This window comes from Myotis yumanensis, unplaced genomic scaffold (assembly GCF_028538775.1).
Source record: "Myotis yumanensis isolate MYYU_CA2020_CCGP unplaced genomic scaffold, mMyoYum1.0.hap1 SCAF_17, whole genome shotgun sequence".
Lineage (NCBI taxonomy): Eukaryota > Metazoa > Chordata > Mammalia > Chiroptera > Vespertilionidae > Myotis > Myotis yumanensis.
The window spans coordinates 29,042,016-29,069,425 of record NW_027223768.1 but is presented as its reverse complement, the minus strand read 5'-3'; the positions used below and the strand labels follow the sequence as shown (position 1 = coordinate 29,069,425).

Here is a 27,410-nt window from a genome sequence, read left to right as displayed (position 1 = left end):
TTATATAGTATTGAGATTAAGCTAGAGTAAAATTCATCAAAATAAGGTAGTCATTTTTGTTAGTTAAATATAAAAACCCTGCATCACTAAATGTTACTTCACTCAGTAATATTTATAAACTGTCCCTTCCATTTTAGTTAGCCTACTGTGTTGTACAGTTCCTGGAGAAAGATACAACACTAACAGAACCAGTAAGTGGTCTATTTATTTTTATGTTTTGGGTCTACATTGGAGCATTTCATTGTACCTTTCTTTATACTGTTATATACCTTTACAGAGTTATCAACAGTAGTAGTAATGTACTTTAAACTAAAATCATTGACAAGGAATGAGAGGTTAATCTACATTCAAAGAATAGGATTAGAAACAGGAGTTCTCATGTGTCTTGAATAACTTAAATGTAAATTAACATAGTAGTTGAGATGACTACACTAAAATTTGATATAGATACTATCTTCACTGATAATCTTTTCAATCTTCATTTACCTTTTAAAATTAAAACATACTGTGGAAGCCCCAAAATTATTCCCTTGAGTTTTGTTTTGTCTTTACAAATAGGCTTTTCCCTGTTATTAATGACAAACCACATGATTGGGATTGTAAACATCTCCTTGCCTTTGGAGCTTAAGATATGATCTTGGAATAAAGGTTGTTTACTTTATGAATCAGCATAATAATTCACTATTTGAATTGTGCTTACTATTTGACTATCATATGAAGATTCAGGAGAAAATAAAAATGTTATGAAAATTAACTGAAGATTCAAAAAAACAAAAGATGGTAGGGAGAAATAGGCAAGTATAAAAGAATAAAAAACCTTGGTGAATTAAAAATTTTGATAGTACTTTCTAGGTATCCTAAATCTGAATATTTAAGAGTTTTTGAAGTATTGCAGAAGGTTTCAAGGATTTAAACTGCTATCCCTAGGTGTGGTTGGAAAACTTAATGTATTTAGTATTCTCCCTTTGATTTGACCTTTGTATGTATAAAGGAACAAAACATGCTTTTCCCACTCACTCCCTTATATTTTGAGTTTTTAGACTTGCAGTTATTTCTGAAAACAGCTAAAAATACTTTTTAAAGACAAATCAGAAGAATTAGAAAGCCCAGTCTGTACATGAAGCCACATAAGTTTCTAAAGTGGATTAAAACTTAATACAAATCCATAACTCTCATTAAAATTGAGACAAAGAAAGCCTGTAACATAACTGATGGTTTATGTTGGTGAATAAGTAAACAGATATAATTTAAATATATTAAATTAACATGGGTGGCTAGGGGAGATGATTTCTTTTTAAAGATGGATGATGGCCAGAAATCTGGCTTAGATGAGTTGGGTTAACGGAAATAGAAGCAGGATGAGGAGATAGTAATGTAAATGTCTAAGTTGTTCAAAGAAAAATGTTTCAAGTCATAAAGATCTGTAGATATGAGAGATCTTGCAGTTTCTACCATAGGCTATTCCAGCACCAAAATTATGACCATGTTACTTGGGTCTCAGCCTTAATACTCATTTCCTAGAAATCTGGCATTCATATCAAGGCTTCCTAAAAATTATAAATAAGCTGTGGCTAGTTTTTTATATTCTATTTCTGTTTATGAAAGTAATGTGTGTTAATTTGGTTCACATAATACAAAATCAGAAAGCACATTGTGGAGGTAAACACTTACAAGTGAATATATTTCTACAAAATTTTTGTACATTTATGTGTAGGTTAAATAAATGGTGGGACAGTGTTGTTTTTTTCATCTCAATATAATGTGAAGTGTAATATCTTTCCATATGAACCTGATTGTTTTGTTCACTGGTAGCATCAGATTCCGTTATGGATTACCCTAACATATTTAATCTCCCATTAATGGGCACTTGAATTATGGGAGTTTTCATCGTTACAGTCGTGTTGCTGGGTGAAGGGGTGCTTTAGGGGGTTGGATTTGTGCTGTGTCCTGTCTGTGGTTTTGGTTACAAAAAAAAAATCTGTGTGTGTATAAAACCCTCAGAACTGTAATCCAAAATAAGAAAAATTTTACTGCAAGTAAATTTGTTAAACCAATTAGCCAAAGAATACATGGAAATTTTAACATGTTCTAAGTTGCCTTCCACAGAGTTTGAACAATTTAGATGCCTGTTTTCCCTCACCCTAGCAGGATATTAAGTTTTAAAATTTTGCTGATATTAAAATTTGTTAGTTTAATATATACGAAATATTTTCATTGGCTTCTTCATTATTACAGGGATTGAGCCATCCTTTTATATGGTTATTGGTCATTTATATTTCTGTGTCCTTTTTATCCTTTTCCTATGTTTTGCAAATATTTTTTGTCCATTTGAAGTGTTTCGTTAATTTTGAATATAGTTTTTAACTAACTTTGCCTTAAAGAACTAAAAAAAATTTTATGTAATGGAATGTATTCATCATTATGGCTTCTGGCCTTACTGACATGCTAATAAAAACCCTATACCCTTTGAGATGATCAAAATATCCTGTAGTATTATATTCTGGTTATTTTATGGATTTAGTTTTTATCTATAAAAACTTTATCCCATCTATAATTGTTTTCTAGCGCTGCCATGACGAATTACCACAAACCTGGTGGCTTAAAAGAACATAAATTATTCTCTCACAGTTCTGAAGGCCAGAAGTCCAAAATCAAGGTGTCAGCAGGGCTTCATTCCCTCCAGATGCTCTAGGGGAGAGTCCGTTCCTTGCCTCTTCCAGTTTCTGGTGTCTCCAGGTTTTCCATGGCTTATGGCTGCATCGCTCCAATCTCCCATTGCTGCCTCTTCTGTCTCTGTGTCTCTTAAAATGACACTTGTTGGATTTAGGGCCCACCCAAATAACCCAGGGTGACTTTAACTCTTAATTATATCTGTAAAGATCCAATGTCCAAATAAATCACATTCATAGATTCTAGAGGTTAGGGTACACATACACACACCATCTGAAATCGAAATTTGTGTGACAAGGGTAAGGAACTGTATTAGTTTTCTATTGCTGAATAACATTTAAAAATTTAGTGGCTTAAAACAAACATTATCTCATAGTTTCTATGAATCACAATTCAGGCATGACTTAGCTGGGTCCTGTGCTGCAGAGTTTCTTACAAGAAAGGCTGCAATTGAGGTGTTGTCCAGCCTCATATATAAAGGCTCAGAGGAGGAAGGATCTGATTCCGAGTTCACGTGTTTGTCGAAAATTCAGTTCCTCAAGTGCTGTTGGACTGAGTGAGGGCCTCAGTTTCTACCTGGCTGTTGGCCACCAGCCACCCTCAAATCCTTGTCAACGTGGGCATTTCCAAATATAGCAGCTTGCTTTACCAAAGTTGCAAGATGAGAAGGCTTTAGAATCTGCTAGTGGAATGGAAGTCACTAGGGCAGCCCACACAAAAGGATTACAGAAGAGTGTGAATTCAAGAAGTAAAGATCTTGGGAGATTATTTTAAGAGTCATCCTACCAAAGGAGCTACTTTTTTTTTTTTCCTAAATGGTGAGCCACCAGTCTTAGGTACTACTACTTAATTGACTAATTCATCTGTTTCCCATGGAACTGAAATGCCACCTTTGTCATATATTTAAACCCCATATATATGTACATGAGTCTATCTAGTTGTAACTGTAGTTTATGTCTCTTCTGTCAGTTTCAATGCTAATACCATCTTGTTTCAGTTGCTGATATCAGTAGTTCAGGTTCCATTCCATTAATTTTCCCTCTTCTCCCTCCATCCCATTCATGGTTATTTGCTTACATTTATAGCTTTTAGAATAAGAGTTTCTAGTTTCGGAAAATAATCCATTTGGCTTTTGAAATTAAATTTATAGATTAAGTATAGAAGAAATATCTGTACAATCTTGAATCATCTCATCTACTTAGTCTTTCATGATATTCAATGATGTTTTATAGTTTTCATCATATAAATCTTAAACATTTCTTACCAATTGTATTCTTTTTGTACATTAGTTTTTGTTATGAAAGGCATTTTCATTTGATTATCATTGATACTCTGTTTTATAAAGGTATATTTTTATCTGGCCATATATTGAATTTTTCTACTCATTTTAGTAATTTTTTCTAACCATTTAGAAAGTTATTTTAAAATTATAAAAATGTATAATTAATATATACTTAGACAAATAAATATAATTCTGATATTCCTTTCCAAAGTTATTCATCAAAACCTTTTCATCTTACTAGATTAGCTCCAGCATATGTTCTCTCCAATTTTAATTTGAATGAGTGTTCTTCATTACTGGACAAGATCAATAACTATAACAAATCCTAAAAGGCTGTCAGAGATCTATATCCACAAAAACACCAGGCCCAGATAGTGTTACAGCCTGGTTTCTAAGAAAGCATTGTATGATGCTTTCTGATAATGATGACTGATGGTTTCTGATAAATTCTTAGTTCTGTCTTACTAAAATTTTATCAGAATAATACTAAATAACTTCAAATTTTTTTGAGATATAAATCTACAACTATGAGTTGAACCATCCTGGAATAAATTATAATTGGCCAGATAGTATTCTGTTAATATGCTGTTAGATTCACTTAGTTGCAAAAATTTGTATTATAGTTTGGTTATCAAGATTATGCTATGAAATAAATTGGGGAGCTTTCTGGCTTTTTGGTGCTTCATAATAGTTTTAAATAAGAATTATTTGTCCCTTAGTTTCTCCCTAAAATAACCTACGCTCCTCAGACCAGCAGTTATTATATTTTCCTTTATTGTCTTAGTAGTTAGTAGCACTTACTGCTATTGAAATTATTTATATGTCTAATTGATAACTTACGTTGGTCTCCCTGCTTCATGAAAATCATGAACAGTATCTGGTACAGAGGCATTCAGTAAACAAAATAAATAAAATCTGGAGATACACTTAGATAAATACTTCAGAATGAATATTGGTATAATCACAATTACTTAAAATTTCCTGGAATTAACTGACTTCATTGCCTAATTCATGCTAAACTTTTCCTTTTGCAGGTGATCAGAGGATTGCTAAAATTTTGGCCAAAAACATGCAGCCAGAAAGAGGTAGGTTTGATTCAATAAAAATAATACATTGAAACACTGGCTCTCAGGGCTATAAACCATGTTTCTTTTGTCCCTGCTACTGAGCAGGTGTCCTAGGGGATTAGAGAGACTTGGTAGAATAACCGTCAAGTCCTTTTTTGTCCACTGAGATTAATCTTCTTTTAATGTTTTCTATATTAACATCATATAATTTGTCATGTTTCTTAAAAACATTTTTTTAACCTAGGTGATGTTTTTAGGAGAAATTGAAGAAATCTTAGATGTCATTGAACCAACACAGTTCAAAAAAATTGAAGAGCCCCTTTTTAAGCAAATATCTAAGTGTGTATCCAGTTCTCATTTTCAGGTATGATGTACTCAGCAAAGCCATTTTCATTTTATACTATTTCTTTTCTCTTTTGTTCTTGACATTAATAAATATTTCTTTCAGGTTGCAGAAAGGGCGTTGTACTTCTGGAATAATGAATATATTCTTAGTTTGATTGAGGAGAATATTGATAAAATACTGCCAATTATGTTTGGTAGTTTGTACAAAATCTCCAAGGAACACTGGAATCCGTAAGTGTCTGACTTTTTAACCTTTTTATCGTTTGCTCTCCTAACTCATACATAAAGCTTATCCAGATTTGGAACTTATTCCAAGGTTAACATCACATAGTATATACCTTTATAAGGTATAAATGTATGTGTTTGTATGATCTTAATTTCAGTTTAAAGTTACAAATCTCCCTGGAGGTAGGACTTTCTAGTGTGACATTCTGCACCAGACCAGTATGTGGTCAGACCCAGCTAATATTTGTGGAGATGCACAAATGACTGCAAATGCCAAGTTGGGTTGACCTGCTGCTAATAACACTCTCATCTCTGCAGGTAGCACTATGGCAAGGAGAAGCTGAAGTGCTTAAGGTCATATAAGTGATGCTTACATGGCATATATTCTAGCTTCTATGACATCATGTTCATTTTGTTTTTGATTTTTAGAAGAAGGGAGAGGGATAGAGAGAAACATCATTGACTGGCTGCCTCCTGCACGCCCCCTACTGGCGACCTATTGTTTCCTGGGTCAGCACTCAACCGCTGAGCCACAGCAGCTGGGTTCGTGTCCTTTTAAAGCTGCTGTTACTCGGGGTTTGAGACTCTAGAGCAGGGGTCCTCAAACTATGGCCCGCTGAAAACATTTATCCGTCCCGCTGGGTGTTTTTGCCGCCGCTGTGTGCATAGGAATTTGTTCATAGTTTTTTTTTAAACTATAGTCCGGCCCTCCAACGGTCTGAGGGACAGTGAACTGGCCCCCTGTTTAAAAAGTTTGAGGACCCCTGCTCTAGAGCTGATATGAAGCTAACCACAGCATTTTTAGAGAGTTTAATCTGAGCATGATACATGGGTGAGGACAGGGCTTTGAATCAGACAGACCATCTCTACCACTACTGGCTATGTGACCTGTAACATTTCCTCTTTTCAACTCTAAAATGGATTGAGTGAACCAGCCAACATTTAACTCCTTTCAGAGATGATAGTGTTCCATTTCCTGTTAGAGGCATCAATAACCCAGCACTGGCTTATTTTTTGTTTTAGGACCATCGTAGCACTGGTCTACAATGTGCTGAAAACCCTAATGGAAATGAATGGCAAGCTTTTCGATGATCTTACTAGTTCATACAAAGCTGAAAGACAAAGGTATTTGACATTTTAAATTATGTTTTAGGTTAGCTGAATGTAATTCAGTATAATAAGGTATTTTCTCCAAGTTAGAATTATCATGTTTAAAAAATCAATTACATTAAGCATTATAATTTGAAAGTCTCAACACTTTTATTTCCAGGTAAACTTCCCCTAATGGTTAATTATGATTTTAATGTGAATCAGAAATCTTCTGTTGGTTTCTTTCTGAGCCTTAGACTTCAGTCTCATAGCACTTGTCTGCAATGTGCTGAAACCCTAATGAAAATGAACGGCGAGCCTTTTGTACTGTTTTATACAATTTGATTTTTTATATATTTATGAAAATCGTTGTCCCCATGGGCTTCCATAGTGAGCTTTACTCCTCACCTACTCCTTGCACAATAGGGTTTTTCTTAAGCTCCCCACTTAAACAGGTGGTATTTTAAAAGTCAGCATAATTCACTTATGGAAAGAGAGAACTCACATAATGATATGCCTATCACTCACACTGTTAATATTTTGTTCCTTGCAGTATACATATTTTAGAGAATAAATGATAGTACACAGCATTTAGGAACTTGGCTTAGTGATTACCTTTTTTTTTGAGAATTTCATAGATTAATCTAAAAATCACTTCCTTCTCACTCATATATTATTTCAGGTGGGAGTAACCACTGTACTTGAGCCTACCTGTCATTTGAGGATAATAGCTACCACTTACTTCTAATGAGTATATTACCTACTCTGTTTGGAAAAGCCCATCTATTTCAATTAGTCATGGTTTTCTTGTGCCGAGTAGAAAAAGCAGTTTTATTCAAGGCCATCCTAGTCTACCAATAACTAAGTCAATGCATTATTTCTTCTAAATAGCCCTCTTTTAGACAGGGATATATATTAGATATATAGTTTGAGCCCCAGGAACAGATGGAAAGAAAACATGACTAAGAATAATCATTATATCTTAATCTGCATAGGTCAGCACCTCTGTCCCTTAAATCATATATAACTTCAGAACTATAAGCCCACATTCTTGGAAGCTAAGCAGCCACAGATCCCAGCTCACATTGTGCCGCCCAGCACTATTGGCAGCTAACCTCTCCCAAGTGCCTCCAAACCCAGCACAAGTGACAACCAACCATAGATCACTTTGTAGCTCCCACCAGATGGCCCCAAGCTGGGCACAAATGGCTAACATGGGCCTGCCCTGGAGCACCCCCCACCCCAAACCAAGACACCTGTTGGCCAACTTCATTTCAAACCAGAGCATCACTACCCAACCAGCTCCACAAAAGCACACCTGAAGGGTAGACTCAGCTCACACCAGAGCCCCGCTAGAGCAACTCCCGCTACATGGAGTCAGCACCCGCACAGCAGTTTATCCACTATAGTCACTGACATGCCAACAGAAGGGCACACAACACACAGAAGGGACACTTCTGCAGCACCCATCTCAAGGGCCCCAACTACATAAGATAATTCTGCCAAGGCTGTGAGATATAGATTGACCTAATATAATAAAAAGAAACACGCACCAAATAAAAGAATAGGACAAGACTCAGTAAAGAACTAAACGAAATGGTGGCATGCAAGCTACTAGAAGCAGAGTTCAAAATACTGGTAAAAGGGATGTTCAGTGAGCTTAGGGAAAGACTAGATGAACTCATTGAGAAGTTCAGAAGAGAGATATGGGACATAAAAATGGAGATAGGAAGAATGCATTACAGGGAATCAACAACAGATTAGAAAAAGCAGAGGGATGAATCAGAGATCTGGAAGACAGTAAAAAATACCCAATTGGAATACAAAAATAATTTTTAAAATGAGAATAGTTTAAGGGACCTCTGGGCCAACATCAAACATAACATTTGTATCATAGGGGTACCAAAGGACAAGAGAGCGAGCAAGGGATTAAAAACCTATTTGAGGAAATAATGACTGAAAACTTCTCTAAACTAGTGAAAGAAATAGTCATATTAGTCCCAGAGTCCCACATAAAGACACATCATAGCCTTGCCTGGGTGGCTTAGTTGGAGAGTCCTGTACTCCAAAAGATTGCCAGTTTGATTCCCAGTAGAGGCCCATATGGGAGGCAACTGATCGATGCTGCTCCCTGTTTCCCCCCACCCCTTTTATCTCTAAAAAGCTTAATAAAACATATCCTCAGGTGAGGATTTAAGAAAAGACCATTATAATTAAAATGGTAAAGGTTCAAGACAAACAGAATCTTAAGAGCAGTGAGTTGCATACAAGGGAGCTCTCATAAGACTGTCAACTGATTTCTCAACAGAAACTCTGCAGGCTAGAGAGATTGGTATGAAATATTTAAAGTGATAAAAAGCAAGGACCTACCCAGCAAGGCTATCATTTAAAATAGTAAGACAGACCTAGCTGGTATGGCTCAGTGGATAGAGCATTGGCCTGCGGACTGAAGGGTCCTGGGTTAGATTCTGGTCAAGGGCACATGCCTGTATTGCAGGTTCACATCCCCAGTGGGGGGTGTGCAGGAGGCAGCTGATCAATGATTCTCTCTCATCATTGATGTTTCTATCTCCCTCTCCCTTCCTCTCTGAAATCAAGAAAAATATATTTAAAAAGTAACATCAGAGCAGCCATTTTTTTAAAAATGAAATAAAATAAAATTGTAGGACAGATAAAGAGCTTCCCAGAAAAAAAACAAAAACTGAAGGAGTTCATCACTGCCAAACTAGTAATACAAGAAATGTTAGAGGGACTTCTTTAAGAAATAGGGGTGATAGGATAAAAAATATGAGTAATAAAATGGCAGTAACAGTACCTATCAATAATTACTTTAAACGTAAATGGATTAAATGCTCCAATCAAAAGACATATGGTGGCTGAAAGATAAGAAAACAAGACCCATACATATGCTGCCCATGAGAAACCCACTTCTGATCAAATGGCACACGCAGACTGAAAGTAAAGAAATGGAAAAGGACATTTCATTCAAAGGCAATGTTAAAACAAAACAAAACACCGGGTAGCAATACTTAGAAAAATAGACTTTAAAACCAAGGCTATAACAAGAGACAAAGAAGGACATTTCATAATAACAGGACCAATATAAAAAGAGACTACAACACTTGTAAACATTTTCACATCCAGTGTAGGGGCACTTAAAATATATAAAGCAAATATTGGTGGACATAAAAGGAAAGCTAGTAACAGACGTAGTAGAGGACTTTAACACCCTATTGACATCAATGGATAGATCATCCAGACAAAATCGACAAGCGGTGCTTAAATGACAAATTAGACCAAATGGATTTAATTAATATGTTTAGATCATTTCACCCAAAGCAGCAGAATATACATTCTTTTCAAGTGCACATGGAATGTTTTCCAGGATAGGCCACATGTTAGGATGCAAAACATGTCTCAATTAATTTAAGATTGAAATAATTATCAAGTATCTTCTTAGATCACAATGGTATGAAGTTAGAAATCAATTACAAGAAGAAAACTGGAAAACACACTCAAATATATAGAGGCTAAATAAAATACTACTTAACAAGATCAAGGAAAAAAAAAGAAAGAACGATGCCCTGAGACAAATGAAAACACAGTGACCCCAAATCTAAGGGATATAGCAGTTCTAAGGAAATTCATAGCAATACAGGTCTACCTCATGAAAAGAAAAACCTCAAATGAGCTATCTAACCTTACACTTAAAGGAATCAGAAAAAGAACAAAAAAAATCCAAAGTGAGTAGGAAGAAGGAAATAATAAATACCTGAGCAGAAATAAATGAACTAGTTTAAAAAAATAGATCAATGAAACCAAGAGCTGGTTCTTTGAAAATATAAATTGATAAACCTTTAACTGAACTCATTAAGGAAAAAAAGAAGACCCAAATAAAATCAGAAATGAAGTGACAACTGATACCATAGAAATACAAAGGATTAAAAGAAAATTCTATGGCCCTGGCTGGTGTGACTCGGTTGGGCATCATCCCATGCACTGAAAGATGGTCAGTTCAATTCCCATTCAGGACACATGCACAGGTGTGGGATCTATCCTTGGTTAGGGGCCTGCAGGAGACAGCCAATCAATGTCTCTCTCTAAAAATCAATTTTAAAAATCCTTTAAAAAAAATACTATGAACAACTATATGCCAGCAAATTAGAGACAACCTGGAAGAAATGGGTAAATTCCTAGAAACATATAATCTTCCAAGACTGAATTCTGAAGATACAAAATCTGAACAGACTGATTACAACCAATGAAATCAAAGCCATAAAAAACAAAACAAAAAACAACTCCCAACAAACCAGTTCTGGATCAGATGGCTTCACAGGTGAATTTTACCAAACATTCATAGAATTACCACCTATCCTTCTCGAACTATTACAAAAAGTTGAAGGTGAGAGAAGGCTCCCAAGCTTGTTTTATAAAGCCAGCATTATTCTGATTTCCAAACCAGACAAAGACACTATAACAAAAGTTACAGGCCAATAGCCCCGATGAACCTAGATGTAAAAAAATCCTTAACAAAAATATTAGAAAACTGAGCCCTAGCCGGTTTGGCTCAGTGAGTAGAGCGTCAGCCTGGGGACTAAAGGGTCCCAGGTTTGATTCTGGCCAAGGGCACATGCCAGGGTTGCGGGCTCAATTCCTCGCTCCCCCCCCTCCCCCCCCCCCCCCCGCCCGCCCCAGTAGGGGACATGCAGGAGGCAGCCAATCAATGATTCTCTCTCTCTCTCTGTCCACTCCTCTCTGAAATAAAAAAAAAATTTTTAATTAAAAAATATATTAGAAAACTGAATTCCCTGATACATTATAAAGATCAGACACCATGATCAAGTAGGATTCATCCTAGGATGCAGGGATGGTTCTACACCTATAAATCAATCAAGTGATATACCACATAAAATGAAGGATAAAAATCATGATCATATCAATAGATGCAGAAAAAGCATTTGATAAAAACTCTCAGCAAAGTGGGGATAGATGGAACATACCTCAACATAAGAAAGGCCATATATGGCAAACAGACAACTAATATCATACTCAGTGGTGCAAAGCTAAATGCTTTTTCTTTAAGATCAGGAACAAGACAAAGATGTCTACTTTCCCCACTTTTATTGATTATTGGAAGTCCTAGACACAGCAATAAGACAAGCAAATAAGAGGTATCCAAATTGCAAAGGAAGAAGTAAAACTGTCATTATTTGCAGATGACATACTATAGAGAGAGCACCCTAAAGAATCCACCAAAAAACTGTTAGAACTAAAGTAGCAAGATACAAAATTAATGCTGAGAAATCAGTTGCATAACAATCCCACTTACAAATGCATCAAAAAGGATAAAATACCTAGGAATAAATTTCACCAAAGAAGTATAAGACCTATACTCAGAAAACTAAGACACTAAATTCAGAAAGAAATTGGAAAAGATACAAATAGAGGAGCAGTTTCTATCGAAATACCAATGGCATTTTTCATAAAAGTAGAACAAATAATCCTAAAATTTATATACAACTACAAAGAGCCAAAGAAATCTTGAGAGAAGAATAAAGTTGGAGGTGTCATGCTACCTAATAAACTACACTACAAAACTATAGTAATTAAAACAGGATGGTACTGGCAATGAAAACATAGATCAATGGAACAGGTTAAAGAGCCCAGAAATAAACCACACCTATATGGCCAATTAATCTATAATAAAAGAAGGAAGAATATGCAATGGAGTAATGCCACATTCTTTAAAAAATGATACTGGAAAAACTGGACAGACACAAAAGAATAAAACTGTCACTTTCTTACACCATATAGAAGAATAAACTCAAAATGGATTTTAAGACCCAAAACCATAAAACTCCTAGAACAGTGGTTCTCAACCTTCCTAATGCTGCAACCCTTTAATACAGTTCATGTTGTGGTGACCCCCAACCATAAAATTATTTCCATTGCTACTTCATAACTGTAATTTTGCTACTGTTATGAATCGTAATGTAAATATCTGATATGCAGGATGTATTTTCATTGTTACAAATTGAACATAATTAAAGCATAGTGATTAATCACAAAAACAATATGTAATTATGTATGTGTTTTCTGAGGGTCTTAGGCGACCCCTTTGAAAGGGTCGTTCGACCCCCAAAGGGGTCGCGACCCACAGGTTGAGAACCGCTGTCCTAGAAGAAAACATAGGAAATAAGCCCTTTGACATTGTCTTAGTAATTTTTTTTTTTTTATATTTCCTCTAACAAGAGAAACGAGAAAGTACGTACATCAAAATAAAAAAAAAAACACCTACTGAATAGAAGATACTTGTTGCCAAGGGGTTAAAATCTAAACTACATAAGGAATTCATACAATTTAACACACACACACAAAGGATGGAGGACTTGAATAGAAATTTTCCAAGAACACAAACAGATGGCCAACAGACAAAGGAAAAGATGCTCAACATCAGGGAAATGCAAATTAAAACCACAAGGAGATATCACCTCACACTTATCAGAAGGGTTATCATCAATAAATTGACAACCAAGCATTGGAGAGGATGTGATATTGAGAAATCCCCTTGAAAACGGAGATTCTACACAAACATGGATGATTCGTGGTGGCTGGTGACATGGCTTCATGTGCCTGAGTCTAGAGTCCCCACTGGAGGGGAGGAAGAACCCAAGAAGAACCCTGTGCTCTGTAAATTGGTGCGGCCACTATGGAAAAAGTATGGAGATTTCTCAATTAAAAATAAATATATGACCCATCAATTCTACTTTCACATATCCAGAGAAATCCAAAATGCTATTTCGAAAAGATGTATGCTCCCCCATGTTCATTGAAACATTATTTAAAATAGCAAAGTTATGGAAACAACCTAAGCATTCATTAATAAGACAAATGGAAAAAGATTATGTTTTATACAATGGAATATTACTCAGCCACAAAAAAGAATGAAATCTTACCATTTGCAGCAACCTGGATGGACCTAGAGGGTATTATGCTAAGTGAATTGTGTTAGATAAAGACAGATACATCTGGTTTTCCTAAATGTATGGAATCTAAAAAACAAAATAAATCAACAAATAGTTTCATGAAATGCAGAGAGCAAACTGATGGCTGCCAGATGTGAGGGTGGTTGGGGGAATGGGTAAAAAAGGTAAAGGGATTAAGTACGAATTGCCAGTTACAGAAACAGTCACGGGGTGTAAAGTACACCATAGGGAATATAGTCAATAATATAATAAATATGTATGTTGTCAGATGGGTACTAGACTTACCACTTCATAAGTTATGTAAATGTCCAGTCACTATGTTGTACACCTAAAACTAATATACTTTTGTATGTCAACTGTAATTGATAAAAATTTTTTTTTCAATTTAAAGTATTTTTTAAACTGTAAAGCACCAATGATATAGTGGGCACGGTGGTGGTAGAGATAATATGTAGAAGAGGCAAAGCAGGTAGTAACTTTTGTTTGGCACAGGAGAAGCAGATGTAGGAGAGTGACAAGGAGTAACGAGGTGCTCCAGGTGACTGCCCTCAAACACCTTAGTAGAGGGATTGAAGTGCAATGTGGATGAACTATGTTTTCTAGCAAATTGCCAAACTCTTCTTCAGGTTCTGAAATAAAATTTTGCTTTATCTACAGAGAGAAAAAGAAGGAATTGGAACGTGAAGAACTATGGAAAAAATTAGAGGAGCTAAAACTAAAGAAAGCTCTAGAAAACCAGAACAGTGCTTACAACATGCACAGTATTCTCAGCAATACAAGTAATGAATAAAGAGAAACATGCCACCCCTGTGGGATAGGCACAGTTTTGTACACTTTTTTAAAAAATGTAAAAATCATGAAACCTCAACAGTATAATTAAAAGGTCAATTTTTTTCTGGCAACTGTAAATGAAAAAATATATGGACTAAACATAGCCCTGTGCTATATCATGGCCACAGTATATTGTAACATTTGTCTAATCATTGATTTATTGTGTCACATCTGAAGTTTCACAGAAATGAACTTTATCATCTATAATATGAGTGAGATAATTATGGGAGTGGTAAGAATTATGACTTGAATTCTATTTTGATTGTGTTGCACATAGATATAGTAGTCTGCTCTGTATATTTTTCCCTTTTATAATGTGCTTTTCACATTGCTGCAGACCTTAGTTACATCCTAGGAAAAAAGTATTTCCTAAATAAAACTAAGGTATAATCCTTACCTTCCCTTCGTCCCTCTCAGAAATATGATGGGAGGAATTACCTGCCAAAAGCCTCCCTTCATTAGAAATATTACTGTACTCTGGAATTTGAGCAAAAAACTTAAATCTCCAGACTTTTTAAAGCACAACTTATAAATAAAAGCTGGGAAAGTAAACAAATTCTTCAGATTGCTCCTCAGGAGTATCCCCTTATCTGCAACTCCCGAATGATGAGCACAGATCAGTGGGGGCAGCGCAGGTGAACACGCAGCCTGCCTCCCAGTTCATTCCTCTTCCTCCCCTTCCCCACGGCTGAAGGCAGGGCCCTTCCAGCCCTCAGCACCTGCCCTCCTCCAGTCCCTCCTGATGGGGGCTCCGTGTCCCACAGTGTGGTGACACCAAGTGCTCCTTGCCACTGCCTGGCTTTACTTAAAGGAACTGCAGTTGGCTTTTGTAGCGTTCTAAGAAGGTTGACTATAGGGGTCTTGTATGTTTTTACTTGGTCAAGTATTTCTCATAAATTTTGTTATCAGAGTACCATTCCAATCTCTTAACTTGCAGTTGTGTGGAAAACTGTTTTGTAATGAAAGATCTTCATTGGGGGATTGAGCAGCATTTAATAAAGTCTATGTTTGTATTTTGCCTTATCTCATCACTGCATTTTTTAACTCTAACTTTAGGCATTCAGAAGAAGCTGCCCCCCTTCATATATATACATACATCATTCATACATATGTGTTTGTGTGTATGTATGTATGTATGTGTGTGTATATATATATATATATGAAAGTTTAAGGCAAGTTGCAGGATATAGTCTAAAAAATAGGAAGATTGTGTCAGATTGAGTGTTCCAGCCATTTACCAACATATATCTGCTTTACAGAATATTTGCATAAAACCCTAAGTTCTAGGATATCCTTCATGTCCTTTTATGTTCAGAGGATGGATTTTACTTACCTTAAATGTTAGTTTCAATTAAAATAGACCCAGGGGGATAAATCTGAAAATCTGTAGTAACAGTTTTTGTGAGGGGCAGGGAGATTGTAGCAGAATCAGAGGTCAGGCGTTCTCAAAGTTTTCAACGACTGGTGTCTGATTCCACCCTTTCAACCCACGGAAAGCTCTAGCACAGGTTCTGCACACTGTTCCCAGGTCCTTGTAAAAGCAACCCCCGTCGCTCTGTGGCTCCCGAGAATGCTTCCTTCTCAGGCTGTGGCTCGTATTTCATGGTGTTCTCAAGCAGCCACCTTACCTGAGACGTCCAGATCACGGTGCTCTTGCCGGATCCTCCACACTAACCCACGGCCAGCCGGCGCTGGGGCGGCGCAGACAGAAGAGTGATCCGACTGCAGAACAAGAATGAAAGGCAAGCCTTTCCAGACAGTGAACGTTGGGGCTGTCCATTTGTGGACGGTTTCGGCGCACACGTCTTTTACCGAGGAGCAGCCAGACTGGACTTCGGCAGGCTGCAGCTAATAGTTCTTAGCTGCTTTTCTTTGATGAGTTAGAACTGCTCACTTCCTAGTTATCTACTGACTCTAAAGCACAATACAGAGGTCTCAACTTTCCACAATATAGAAAATTCAGTTTTAGGCTGTTCATTGGAGCAAATTTTATTAGCCATTTTATAAATAGTAACTAATATTAAAGTGGTGTGTCATTTTCAGAGATACTTTACGAATACATATCTGGTTTTCAATACTGTTAATGTATGCTTTTATGCCTGGCTTTGCATTTGCCTTACAGCAAGATTTTTAGAGAGGAGACCTAGGCTAAAGTTTGAATTTGCATGCCCCATGGCAGCAGTCGCCAACCGGTGGTCCGTGAGGTCCGAAAGGTTGGCGACCGCTGCTCTCTGGCATAGAAAAGCAGCAGGGAATATTTCTGTACACAAGTTCGCTTTTAATAATCCAGCCAAAAACCAGCTTCTTGCTGCTAAGTTAGACATGAGATTTTAAAAAAATACCCAGTCACACAGTTGAGTTACCTAAAGGCAGATTATGAAATTCAGGAAATGCTACCAAGTTCTCTTTGGCTGCAAAGGGCATGTAAATAATTTAAAACTCTGGAAACAATTTCATAACCTTAAATCAGCCAGTGGCTACCATGTGAAAAATACTCGGGTGGTTTTGTAGAGTTAACAGCTGATTCATGGGGCTTGAGCCATCATTCTTCCCATCAACTATCCTGCCCACCCTACCCTTCCCTGGGCGCAGTCAGGCCGTACCTCAGGGTCCAGATCCATCCATCTCAGGAGTCCAGGCTCACACCGCCTTCTATTTGGAGGCCACAGAAGGAAAGTGCACTGGTGCCTACTGATTTAACATATTCATACTGGCACACTGATTCCTTTTGTATTAACCTTACTTTTATTTACCTGTTAATGAAATCATCAAAATACATGTACTCTGGAATTTGAGCACCTAACTCTGTACATTCACACTAGTGCTTTTGCGTGTTAATCACTCTAAACTCTTATACCTGCATCAACAAAAACTCCAACCAGAGAGATGGCTAGTGAGTCCACAGGAAATCTAATTATAGTATTAGCTTTAAAGGTCTCATTTAACATTTAACAAAGGAGAAAACTTGTCAGAGACCAGACGATGGGAACAGCAGAGATGCCAGAGACGTAAGGGTGTCTGTCTTTCCTTGTGTAAAGTGCTCAGGTTTCAAAGCGTGACCCACACATCTCGATAGGCACACCCTTGTCCATCCACTTAAAAACCTCGGGGGAAAAGCCCAAGGTAAACACAGAGCCTTAACAGCCTGTTGTAGCTGAGCTATATGCCAAATCAGAAAGAAAGGCAGAGTCGACAAACCTTCAGAAACCAGCCCTAGTTCCATCTTCCACAAACCCTATTCATATGTCCTAGGCAAAACTTCCTTAATAATTTAAGTGCTTAAATAACTTGTAGGTTATCCACTGGATCTGTTCCCCAGCGGCTCCTCCCAGCAGGGCCATCTCTCCAGGTGAGTTCAGGAGGGCTGGCAGCTCAGTTTATCAAAGTGGAAGTGGTGAGAACCTCCATTAACGTGGGCAGTTCCATGGACAAGGTGACTTCAGCTTATGTGGTTCGTGGCCTGACCTCTTTTTTTAAGGTATCTCTTCCTAATTTTGATCATCCACTTCACACTCAGTTTGGCAAACTCTGCTGCTTTAAATAATGCCAAGAAGGCCCCACAGAGAAGAGCAATTGTGTTCCAAGGATTGGCTGTGATTATCTGTAAGACAGAACCAACTCATGTTTATTAGTTTGCTTAGGTGATACCAGTATCAATGGGGTGACGAGAAAAGCAATTGGGTTCATAAATTGTAACTCCACACACTCCGTCATACTTTCATGTCCACAGTTCAGTGTGAGGGGAAAAACACTAAGCCCTCCCTAGAACACAGCGATTCCAAAAGAAAAAACGTTTTAAAATAGCCATGCACAAGTAAGATACTCAGTACTGAGCTTCAATGTTTTGGGGTCCCAACCAGTGACCTTGCTTTAAGACAAATTTCTCCAAAACTCAACCCCATAAGAAGAGCAGCTCCTCTTGTTTTCCTCCCCTCTCGTAGTGACTCACACCTCTCCTCCCGCCCAGTCCAGTGGCCGTCCTTCCACACTCCCCTCTCGACCCCTGCCTCCAGGCTGTGCCCCGTTCCCTGCCTGTATGCTTTCCTCCTGCCTGAGCTACCAATCCTCCAAGCTCCTCCGAGCCTTTCTCGGTTCACTCAGCCAAACCCTCCAACGTAGCAGGTATTTACCCCACTGTCTCCTTTGAGAGGCACTGACTGTCTGGAATTAGTCCCTTCACAGCTACCGGTGGCTTCCTCCGGAAAGTTGGACTCTCCACGGCCGACATCCTATTTGGATTTCTGAATCCCCACCCTGGTACAGAGCACTGTTCAGTCTAGCAGGGCGACCTCAGCCCACCTGAACCTTGGGTGGCTGCATCGCCTCCACTGTTGGGGACTGTTGTGAAGCTGAGTGACAGCGCCAGGCAGGCCTTGAGCTCCGGCCCATTACAAGCACCGCCCACTGAATATAGGTTAAAAATGTCTGCTCACATGATTTACGTGCAGAGCTGAAGGCGTTTACTCTACTCGGAGTCCTGATTCCCAAAGCCTCGCACAAGCCTGGCCAATGCACGGATAACGGTGGTGGTGGGTGGCCGTGGAGCACGCCCGTGTCACAGAGACCTTCCCTGTGTCAGTCCTGGCTCTGAAATGCCTTCCCTGAGCAAGGCCACACCAGGACATTGTGTGATGAGCTGAATGCCAATCAGTGTTCCTGGGACTGGCTCTGGTGGATGGCATCTTACAAATGCTCCTTTGGCAAAGCTGTCTCATTAGTGCCCCATCAGTCTGAGAATCTGGCATTAACTGATATTCTGTTAATTTTTTATTTGTACCTTTCTGTTCTCTCTTATCACAAATAAGTTCTCATCCTACAGACAACCATTTAAAAAGAATGGCTTCCAAACAGTAGTAATTGAAACAGTAGCTCAATGCTTTCTGCTCAGGTCATTCAATTCATATCACCACTGAGCAGCTCCTCTGTGCCAGGCACTGTGCTGGACACCAAAGAAATGAACAAAAGACCAAGTCCCCACCTTCCTGGGGCCACAGTCTAGTGATGAAGACCCGACCAAATAAACACAAATGACACAGACCACGAATGCCACCAACACAACTGATCTGGGCTAGGAAAGGAGATGAAGAGTCTCTCCATCTTAAACAATACTCACATCTTGCACTTTCTGGATGAAAGGATCTTTCCATTCAAAGACGACAAAAAACAGCTGGGCGCTTTTTTCGGCGGCCGGCCTTTGGTCAATGTAGTTGACCACACTCGTCTAGGAACAGAGGAGAGAAACTGTCACCTGGCCGGGTCCACGGGAAAGGGAGGCATGGCCAGGGGGTCTCAGACCGTGGCTCTCCTCACACCATCTTGGGAGGAGCGAGCCCCACATCTCATACGTACCACACCCTGACCCTGGCACCAGAGCCCGGGCCTTCCCGTGGTTTCCACAGTTCTTTGGGGAAACGAGGGGGATTTGGGATGTACAATAACTGATTAAATCATATTCAAAGTGTAAGACTGTGTAAGACTCACAATTAAAAGCCATAAAAATCCTAAACTTCAAAACAATCCTAAGAGCTGCGCATTTTAACCTTGGAGTCTCCAGGGACCAGCGCCGCCTGGATCCACGTGGCGGGTGTTCCCCGTGAACTGTGAGTGGTTGTGCTTGGGGAGACCCGGCTGCCCATGACGGACGGGTCTGCGTGGCGGCAGGGAGAGCAGACAGGAGCCCAGCCCCAGCCGGAAGGGCTGCGCTCAGCATCTGAACTGAGCCTCTGCTCTGCCTTCCTCACTGAGCCCCGAGAAGATCACAGGAAGCAATACACACGAAAGAACCTTAAACTTTAAAACCTGATATAAAACATTTGAAACTGTATTCAAGTTCCTATGCCCTGCCAAAGGCTTCCAACGGAGACTGTAATAAAAAGCACATAAAATGTTCTGCAACGTCTAGGCTGGCGGGGTTGGGTCCCTGTGGGTTCAGGTCACAGCTGGGGCCACCAGGAGAGCCTGGTGGATGGGACGGCACCTCGCTGTGAGGTGAACACGAGGAAGCTCCTTTCTCAGCTGCTGGGCCCAGACAGGCAAGGTTTGGCGCTCTTGGAGGAAAGGGGAGTAGAAATTCAGGATCTGAGTTATCTTACAAACAAGGAATATCATAAGGGCCTACTGTCCTGGGAGCTGTTATAACCTAAGGCAGGAAGAAAGCTGTGCCTTGAAGAAACCTGGCTCCATGCCCTTCCCAAAGCTCTACCTGGCACAGTCCTAGGAGCCGTGGCTTCTGGCCAAGGAAAGACCCGTCAACTAGAGTGGGTCTTACTCCAACCCAGCGCTTCCTAACGCTGTCCCTTGGAGCCCAGTCCAAATGGACCAGCTCCAAGGAGGAGCAGAGGGTGTGAACACAGGCCCGTCTCCTCTCAGCCTCTGCAGGCTCCAGCCACGGACACGTGGGGTGTGGGTGTGGACTCAGGCAAGAGGCAGAAAGCCACTGCCATGGTGGAAGCCCGAAAGAGTTTGTTAAAGAGTTTGAGTCAAACTGACATCATGCCTGGGAGCAACATCTCAAATCCTCCCTCTTTGTGTATTTTTTAATCTAATTTTTCTATTTTTCAATGTTTTATAATGGATGTAGCAATAGGGGTGTGGCCGTGCTTTTGGTGGTCACTGACAAACACCCCTGTCCCTCCCCTCGATCCCCACTGCCATGCCCTTTTCTAAGTTCCTCTTGGCTCTCACGGGGGGAGGGGGGCTGGAGACCCCCATATCTCCTAGCTCCAGGCCAGTGGGGTGAAAGCCTTAGGCACACGGGTCCCATTAGGAAAAATTTCTGAACGTGCACCCAACATATTTGTAACTTTAGAAGTGATGTAACATTAGCATTACTGTTCTATTGCTATATGCATTATAAAACACTGAAAAATAGAAAAATTACATTAAAAAATACAAAAAGAGAGAGGATTTGATATATTGTTCCCCAAACATGATGCCAGTTTGACTCAAACTCTTGTATAAAAAAAATTTTTTTAAGGCCTGGCTGGGTAGCTCAGTTGGTTACCAATTCACCAAGGTTTCGGGTTCAAACCTGGCCAGGGCACATACAAGAAGCAACCAATGAACACATAAACAAAGCGAACAACAAATCGATGTTTTTCTCTCTCAAATCAATAAATTAAAAAGTTAGCTCTGGCCTGTGTGGCTATTGGTTGGACCATTGTCCTGGGCACCGAAAGGTTGCGGATTTGATCCCCAGCCCGAGGGCGTACCTAGGTTGCAGGTCGATCCCAGGTTGGGGTGCCCAAAGAGGAACCCATCAATGTCTCTCTCTCTCGCCCTTCTGCTCTCTAAAATCAACATTTTTTTAAAAAGAATAACTTGCATAAAAGCAATGTATTTGATAAAAAAGTGATTTTTTTTTAGAAAGCTAGTATTTTACCCATGCATCCCAATGGACCATCATGCCCATGACACTCAAGAGCCACTGCATCTAGTCTCTCTTCCCTGCAAATACCCAACCCTCTAGGCCAGTGGTTCTTAACCTTCCTAATGCCACGACCCTTTAATACAGTTCCTCATGTTGTGGTGACCCCCAACCATAAAGCTATTTTCGCTGCTACTTCATAACTGTAATTTTGCTAGTGTTAAGAATCGTAAATATCTGATATGCAGGATGTATTTAGGCGACCCCTGTGAAAGGGTTGTTCGATCCCCAAAGGGGTCGTGACCCACAGGTTGAGAACCGCTGCTCTAGGCGGCCGCCAGCCTCTCAGCGCTGGGCTTGCTCGGTGGCATCAGGTGCTGGTCTCTGCACCCTGCAGGGCTCTCTGCTCCCCGTGTGTGCTGGGCCTGGCTGTAACAGAGGGAGAGGCTTGGCATGGGTGCTGCCTACAGATCGCGTGAGCTCCTGCGTGGTCCGCTCTCAGCCTCAGACCCTGCACAGAGGCCCCCTCCCTGGGGAGCTCCCCGCCCCATCAGGCTGCACGACCAGCAGCTCAACCCACCCAGCGCCACCGACCTCCTGCCGGAATTCCACTGCTTCTCGCCCGTCTTCCTCCTTGGTCTCCACCAGGGACATCTTGACCCAGGTCCGGAAGCCCCCGGAGAACTTCCAGCTGGAAGAGGCGCTCTCACAGGCCTGCATGAAGCCCACCCTGTCTGGGCTGAGGGCAGAGGAGAAAGGTCCAAGCTCATCAGGCCTGACGTAGGGTTCAACGCGGCCCACGCACTCCAGCCCCTGCTTCATCTGGTCTCCCTGCTGGCATCGCCAGGACACTGCCCACCACCTCCTCCAAGCTCTGCTCCTGGGTTTCCAAATGGAGAGGGAGTGGTCGCCCACCTCCAGGCAGGCCGACCCCTGACCCCTAAAGGCCCCAGTGGGAGAATGCCCGCTTCCTCTCGGGCTCCTCAGAGGACTCTGGGCTTCAGCAGTCCTGAGGGCCCCGCTGGCCCGCTAGCCTCCGGCCTCCCCCCTGCACCTCCACCCCCACGGGGCTGTGCGAGGCTGGAGCAGATAGAGCGGAACTGGAAAGGCCACCTGTGCAGGAACTCCTGGAAGGAGGAGAAGAGGAGGTAATCGATGGCGCTGAAGTCCTCGCTACTCTGGTTCAGGCGGAACTGGAGGAAGACCAGCTCGCGCTTCTTCACTTCCCGCGGCCCCCGCACGATCAGGGCGGATTTCTGCAGAGACACAGAGGCCGGAATCTCAGCCTGGGAGAGCTGCGCGCTGCTCCTGACCCGCAGGCCAGACACTCGGGGGTGGGCCTGGGAAGCCCAGTGGCCCCAGGGCACCGCCCCCGCTCCTCCTCCGGGAGCCCGGCTGTGCCGCGTGCACTCTCCGCTGCGCTCTGCATCTCAGTTGAGAAAGGATAGGAACTTCCGTCTGTTTTACGGACAAATGTTGTCTTCCATTCGCTCACTTTCCGGTTAACTCTGCTTATCATGTCATTTGCTTTATGAAGCTCTAAATTTGATGTGAAATCTGCAAATCTTTTTTTTTTTTAAGGCTTCTGGGTTTTGTTTGCTAAGGAAAATCAAAATTGTATCACTATTCTCCTATATTTCTGTATAGTATCTTTTTTTTTTAACCTTTTTTGCATTTAGATCATCTTGTATTGTGGGGTGAAACCCACCAATGGAGATGCAGGTTTGATGGCTGCGGGATCTCCCCGCTGTGACCTCGGACTGAGCCGGGCGCCTGCTCAGGCTGCTCACCCCCGAAACCTGGCTGTTTTGTACACGTGCTCGTCTCATGCACTTTAACACTAGCTTCAGTTCCATGAAAACTCAACTGGGACTTTTAACTGATGATATTGGGGTGATAGAGTAATTTGGGGGGAAATATCTTAACATCGACTTTTATACAGGCTCTAAGATACGTGAAGAGCACTTAAGACACTGTCAGGCACCGAGACACACTCGCTCCACACGCACTGCGCTTCCCAATCGTTCTCTTACTTTCTGTCAGCCTGATCTGCGAGTTTCTGAGAAGTGTTACACATGCTCTGGGGTCATGGGACTTTTTTTTTTATTATTTCAGAGAGGAAGAAAGAGGGAGAGAGAGAAACATCAATGAGAGAGAATCATGGATTGGCTGCCTCCTGCATGCCCCCCACTGGGGATCGAGCCTGAAACCCAGGCATGTGCCCTTGACTGGAATCGAACCTGGGACCTTTCAGTCCACAGGCTGACGCTCTATCCATTCAGCCAAACGAGCTAAGGCAGTCATGGGACTTTTTATTCTAACAGGTTTTGCCTACAATATACAACTGGGAGGCTGCACGCAGTGATAGATGGGTGACCGTTAAATCTTCTCAGGAAGAGTGGTGGAGTTGAACCCTTATCCATATTACACGTCCCTCTTTTCGCCCTTTGCACCTGGAATTCCTTTTCAACATTAACTTTTTAATGTTGTTGCTTCAGTTCTGGTTATTGCAGCCTTATCCCAAGATGTCTCTCTCTGCCCACCTGGCCCCTCTCAGCCTTTCCGCACGGTAAGTGGCAGCAGAGGACGCTGACATCCTGTTTCCATGATCCACTTCCTCCTGCAGCCCTAGGACCGCTTCCCCATCCCCGACTCCAGCAGAGCACAGCCGCCTGCTGGCCCCACTCCCGGCCTCAGACGTGGCCACGTGACCAAGTTCCTGGAATGTGCAGTGACTCATGCCCCTCGGCGTCTTGCCCTCCACGTCTCACCTCTGGGGCCGGCGTGTGCACTCATGCCACGAGCCAGTGCTGACCACAGGACCAGGACAACGCCCAGGGGGTGGCAGACTGACCGCCCCTGCACACCCGGGATCCCCAGAGAAAGACACCGACTTCTCTCTGGTCTCAGCCACCGTGTGCGTTTGGGGCGTCTGCTCTTGTACAGTAGCTTAGCCGAGGCTCTGACCGTTACGTAAATTGTTGTCTGGAACTGGAGGGCATGGTGACAACCACCTACAAAGGAGGCATCAGCTTACCATACGGGCACTGGAAACCTGGCAGGCCGCGAGGAAACACACATAGGTCCTGCAGACCGACAAGGCCATGCCCCCAACTGTGCCCGGGCAAAGCAGCTGGTCAACATTAACTAGATTAAACCAAGGGCACCAGAGACTAAAAAATAAATGAGAATCCAAAGACGGACAAAGGAGGACCAGATGAGACCTGGGTCACTTCCACGTGGACGTGAGGGCACGCAAACAGCCAGAAGACCACACATTTCCCAAGACATCTCACCGCAAATGAAGGTGCGGGAACAGAAGAACGACAAGCCAACCACCTAGTCCAAGACCGGGCAGCCCACAGCTGCTCCTCCACCTCTGCAGCAGAAAGTGGGTGCCCAAATCTGTGGGCCCCGGGGAGGGCATGCTTCTGATGCCCACTCCAGCGATAGCCACAGGGGACCACCGCCAAGCAGACCTCCCGATGGACAAGGCCAGGGGCTGGCGAAGACAGGGGCTCTCATCACTGGCCCATTCTTCCCTCCTCTGGGGTCCTCCTACCTGAGACCTGGGCGGGGCTACAGGCTGGGTTGGGGGGGGCGGGGCTTGGTACTCAGGGAGGGGATGTCTCTCAGCAGAAGCCACACAGGAGGCCCAACCCACAGGCTCCCCTCACTGTCCTGCACAGAGCAGCCTGCTCCTGGGCGGCCTCGGCCTAAGGAATCCCCACAGCAGGCCTCTCGCATCTGCTCCAGGCACGGGCTTCCTCCGATCTGTTCACTCCATCAACCTGACCGGACCTGCTGTTTCTATTTCCTGTTCCTCAAACTGTCTGGTCAACCCGTGATACCCTTTCCTGGCTCACAGGGCTCCTGTGGATATTTTATTTTATTCTATTTTTTGCAGGAGTGGGAATCATTTCAGCAGGATTTTAGGAGGAAGCCTAGAATAAATAGTAACAAAACTCATCTAAGACCCACTCACGGCTCCCTGCCACCCAGAAGCTTGCTTCTCTCATCCGGCCTTAGTTCCGTCACAGCGGCACCCCCAGAAATACCCAACGCCTGTAACTTCCCAGGGGCACAACACACCCTGCTCCTCCCTGAGTCTGGGTCCGAGTTCTTCTGCCTAAAAACCTTTCCTTCCTCTTGGGTCTGGAAAACCTGGCTCGGCCTGGTTCAATCCTTTCTGAAACATGGACATGGGTCACAAAAGGGAAGATGTGAGAAATACAAATTCCTTCGCTGCCTTCACACCCCTGCAGGCGCCGCCCTCCCAGCCGCCCACGCCGCGTCCCACGGGCTGCGGGACAGCAGGGCCGGCTGCGGTCCTGGCTCCCGGACCAGCGCTCCTGCTTACAGTGGCTTATTTATTTCAGAATACGATTTCCCAGGCCCCGAGCCCGGAATGATGAACCAGTTGGCCTCGCCTGGAATCTGGGGATGGACATTTTCCAAAAGCACCCTGGCAGTTTCCCCGAGCAGCCAGGTAGGGGGCCCCCTCCGCCCCGACACCCGGGTCCCTCCTGCAGGACAGAATCCCCCAGGGTCACTCTGACCAAGTGCAGGTGAGCCAGCCACGGCCACGACCCACTTGTCCCCGTGTTCACCGGCCGAGGGCCCGCACCAACCACCCGGCAGAAAGAAGACTGAGCCTCAGGTGCGGGGCCGAGAGAGCACGCTGCCCCGCCCGGAGCCTTACCAGGGTCTGGTTGGAGAAAGGGTCCGTGTAGTTGATCCTCTGGGTGGTGCAGTTCACATCTCCCGGCCGGCCCGGGCTCCTCAGAGGCGGGATGACCTCGTAATGGTGCTTACAGCTGAGCAGCTGGGCCTGACCGGGGTACAGGGCAATCCCTGGGGGCACAAATGGAAAAGTGAACGTCAGGAGGCACAGGCCCTGACCACACCCTGAAATCATGTCACATTCATTTGCTCACACCCACCATCAGCCTAAGTTCAGGACTCCCTGGTGACTGCAGGGGAGGGAGAAGGAAAAGGCTACAGAGGGGGGAAGCCACATCCTCCGCCCTCAGAAAGCCCTCCTCTAATGAAGGACACAGGCCTCCTCAGGGAGCCTCCCCCACGCCTGCGCCTGCACCAGAACGCTGCTCTGTGCACGCTGAGGGGGCCTCCGCGCCTGAGCCAATCCCTGGGACCCGCACCCACCTGCAGAGTCAGTGGGAGGCCCCGATGTGGGGCTCCCAGATCTCAGGTTGTCTCTCATCTCCTGCTCTGCCTGGAGCTCCAGGTATGCCCTCACCCACCGCCCCCCAAGGCTCCTCATTCACGGCTCTACTGATGGTAGCTGTTCCAACCTCAGGGGCAGAAACACTGCGAGCAGCACATGCACCAGACCTAGCAGAGCTCAGAGACCAGGAAACCAGACACAGAGTAGCCCACAGATAAAGAAAGCAAAGCCAGGACAGTCTCAGCCACTCGAGAAACCCTCAGCCTCCCCACACTCACCTCTGCTCTGCTGATCCTCCTCCCAGAAAAACTCTCTTCCCATCTATTAGAGCTCAGCTCACATCCTGCCTCTGTGCAAACGG

The 27,410-nt window shown here is 42.7% G+C and overlaps 2 protein-coding genes across 4 annotated transcripts in view; one reads left to right on the top strand and one right to left on the bottom strand.

Annotated features, from left to right (window-relative positions):
- The window catches only part of PPP2R5A (protein phosphatase 2 regulatory subunit B'alpha), a 61,568-nt gene extending 46,050 nt beyond the window's left edge, over positions 1–15,518 (top strand). The window contains exons 8-13 of the mRNA XM_070396531.1: positions 138–191; positions 4,987–5,037; positions 5,264–5,383; positions 5,468–5,595; positions 6,613–6,714; positions 14,322–15,518. Coding sequence (XP_070252632.1) covers positions 138–191; positions 4,987–5,037; positions 5,264–5,383; positions 5,468–5,595; positions 6,613–6,714; positions 14,322–14,454 — 588 coding nt within the window. The 3' untranslated portion in view covers positions 14,455–15,518. The remainder of the gene's footprint in view (positions 1–137; positions 192–4,986; positions 5,038–5,263; positions 5,384–5,467; positions 5,596–6,612; positions 6,715–14,321) is intronic.
- Positions 15,519–16,498: 980 nt separating this feature from the next.
- PACC1 (proton activated chloride channel 1) overlaps positions 16,499–27,410 on the bottom strand; it is a 32,419-nt gene continuing 21,507 nt past the window's right edge. Inside the window, exons 4-8 of one of the 3 annotated variants that reach the window (XM_070396533.1) lie at positions 26,564–26,715; positions 22,975–23,117; positions 22,456–22,600; positions 19,609–19,716; positions 16,499–18,096 (exon numbers count right to left, since the gene is read on the bottom strand). In XM_070396533.1, coding sequence (XP_070252634.1) covers positions 17,935–18,096; positions 19,609–19,716; positions 22,456–22,600; positions 22,975–23,117; positions 26,564–26,715 — 710 coding nt within the window. In that variant the 3' untranslated portion in view covers positions 16,499–17,934. Of the gene's footprint in view, positions 18,097–19,604; positions 19,717–22,441; positions 22,601–22,974; positions 23,118–26,563; positions 26,716–27,410 lie in introns of those variants that run through there. The other 2 variants (XM_070396534.1, XM_070396535.1) reach the window with 2 other exon arrangements.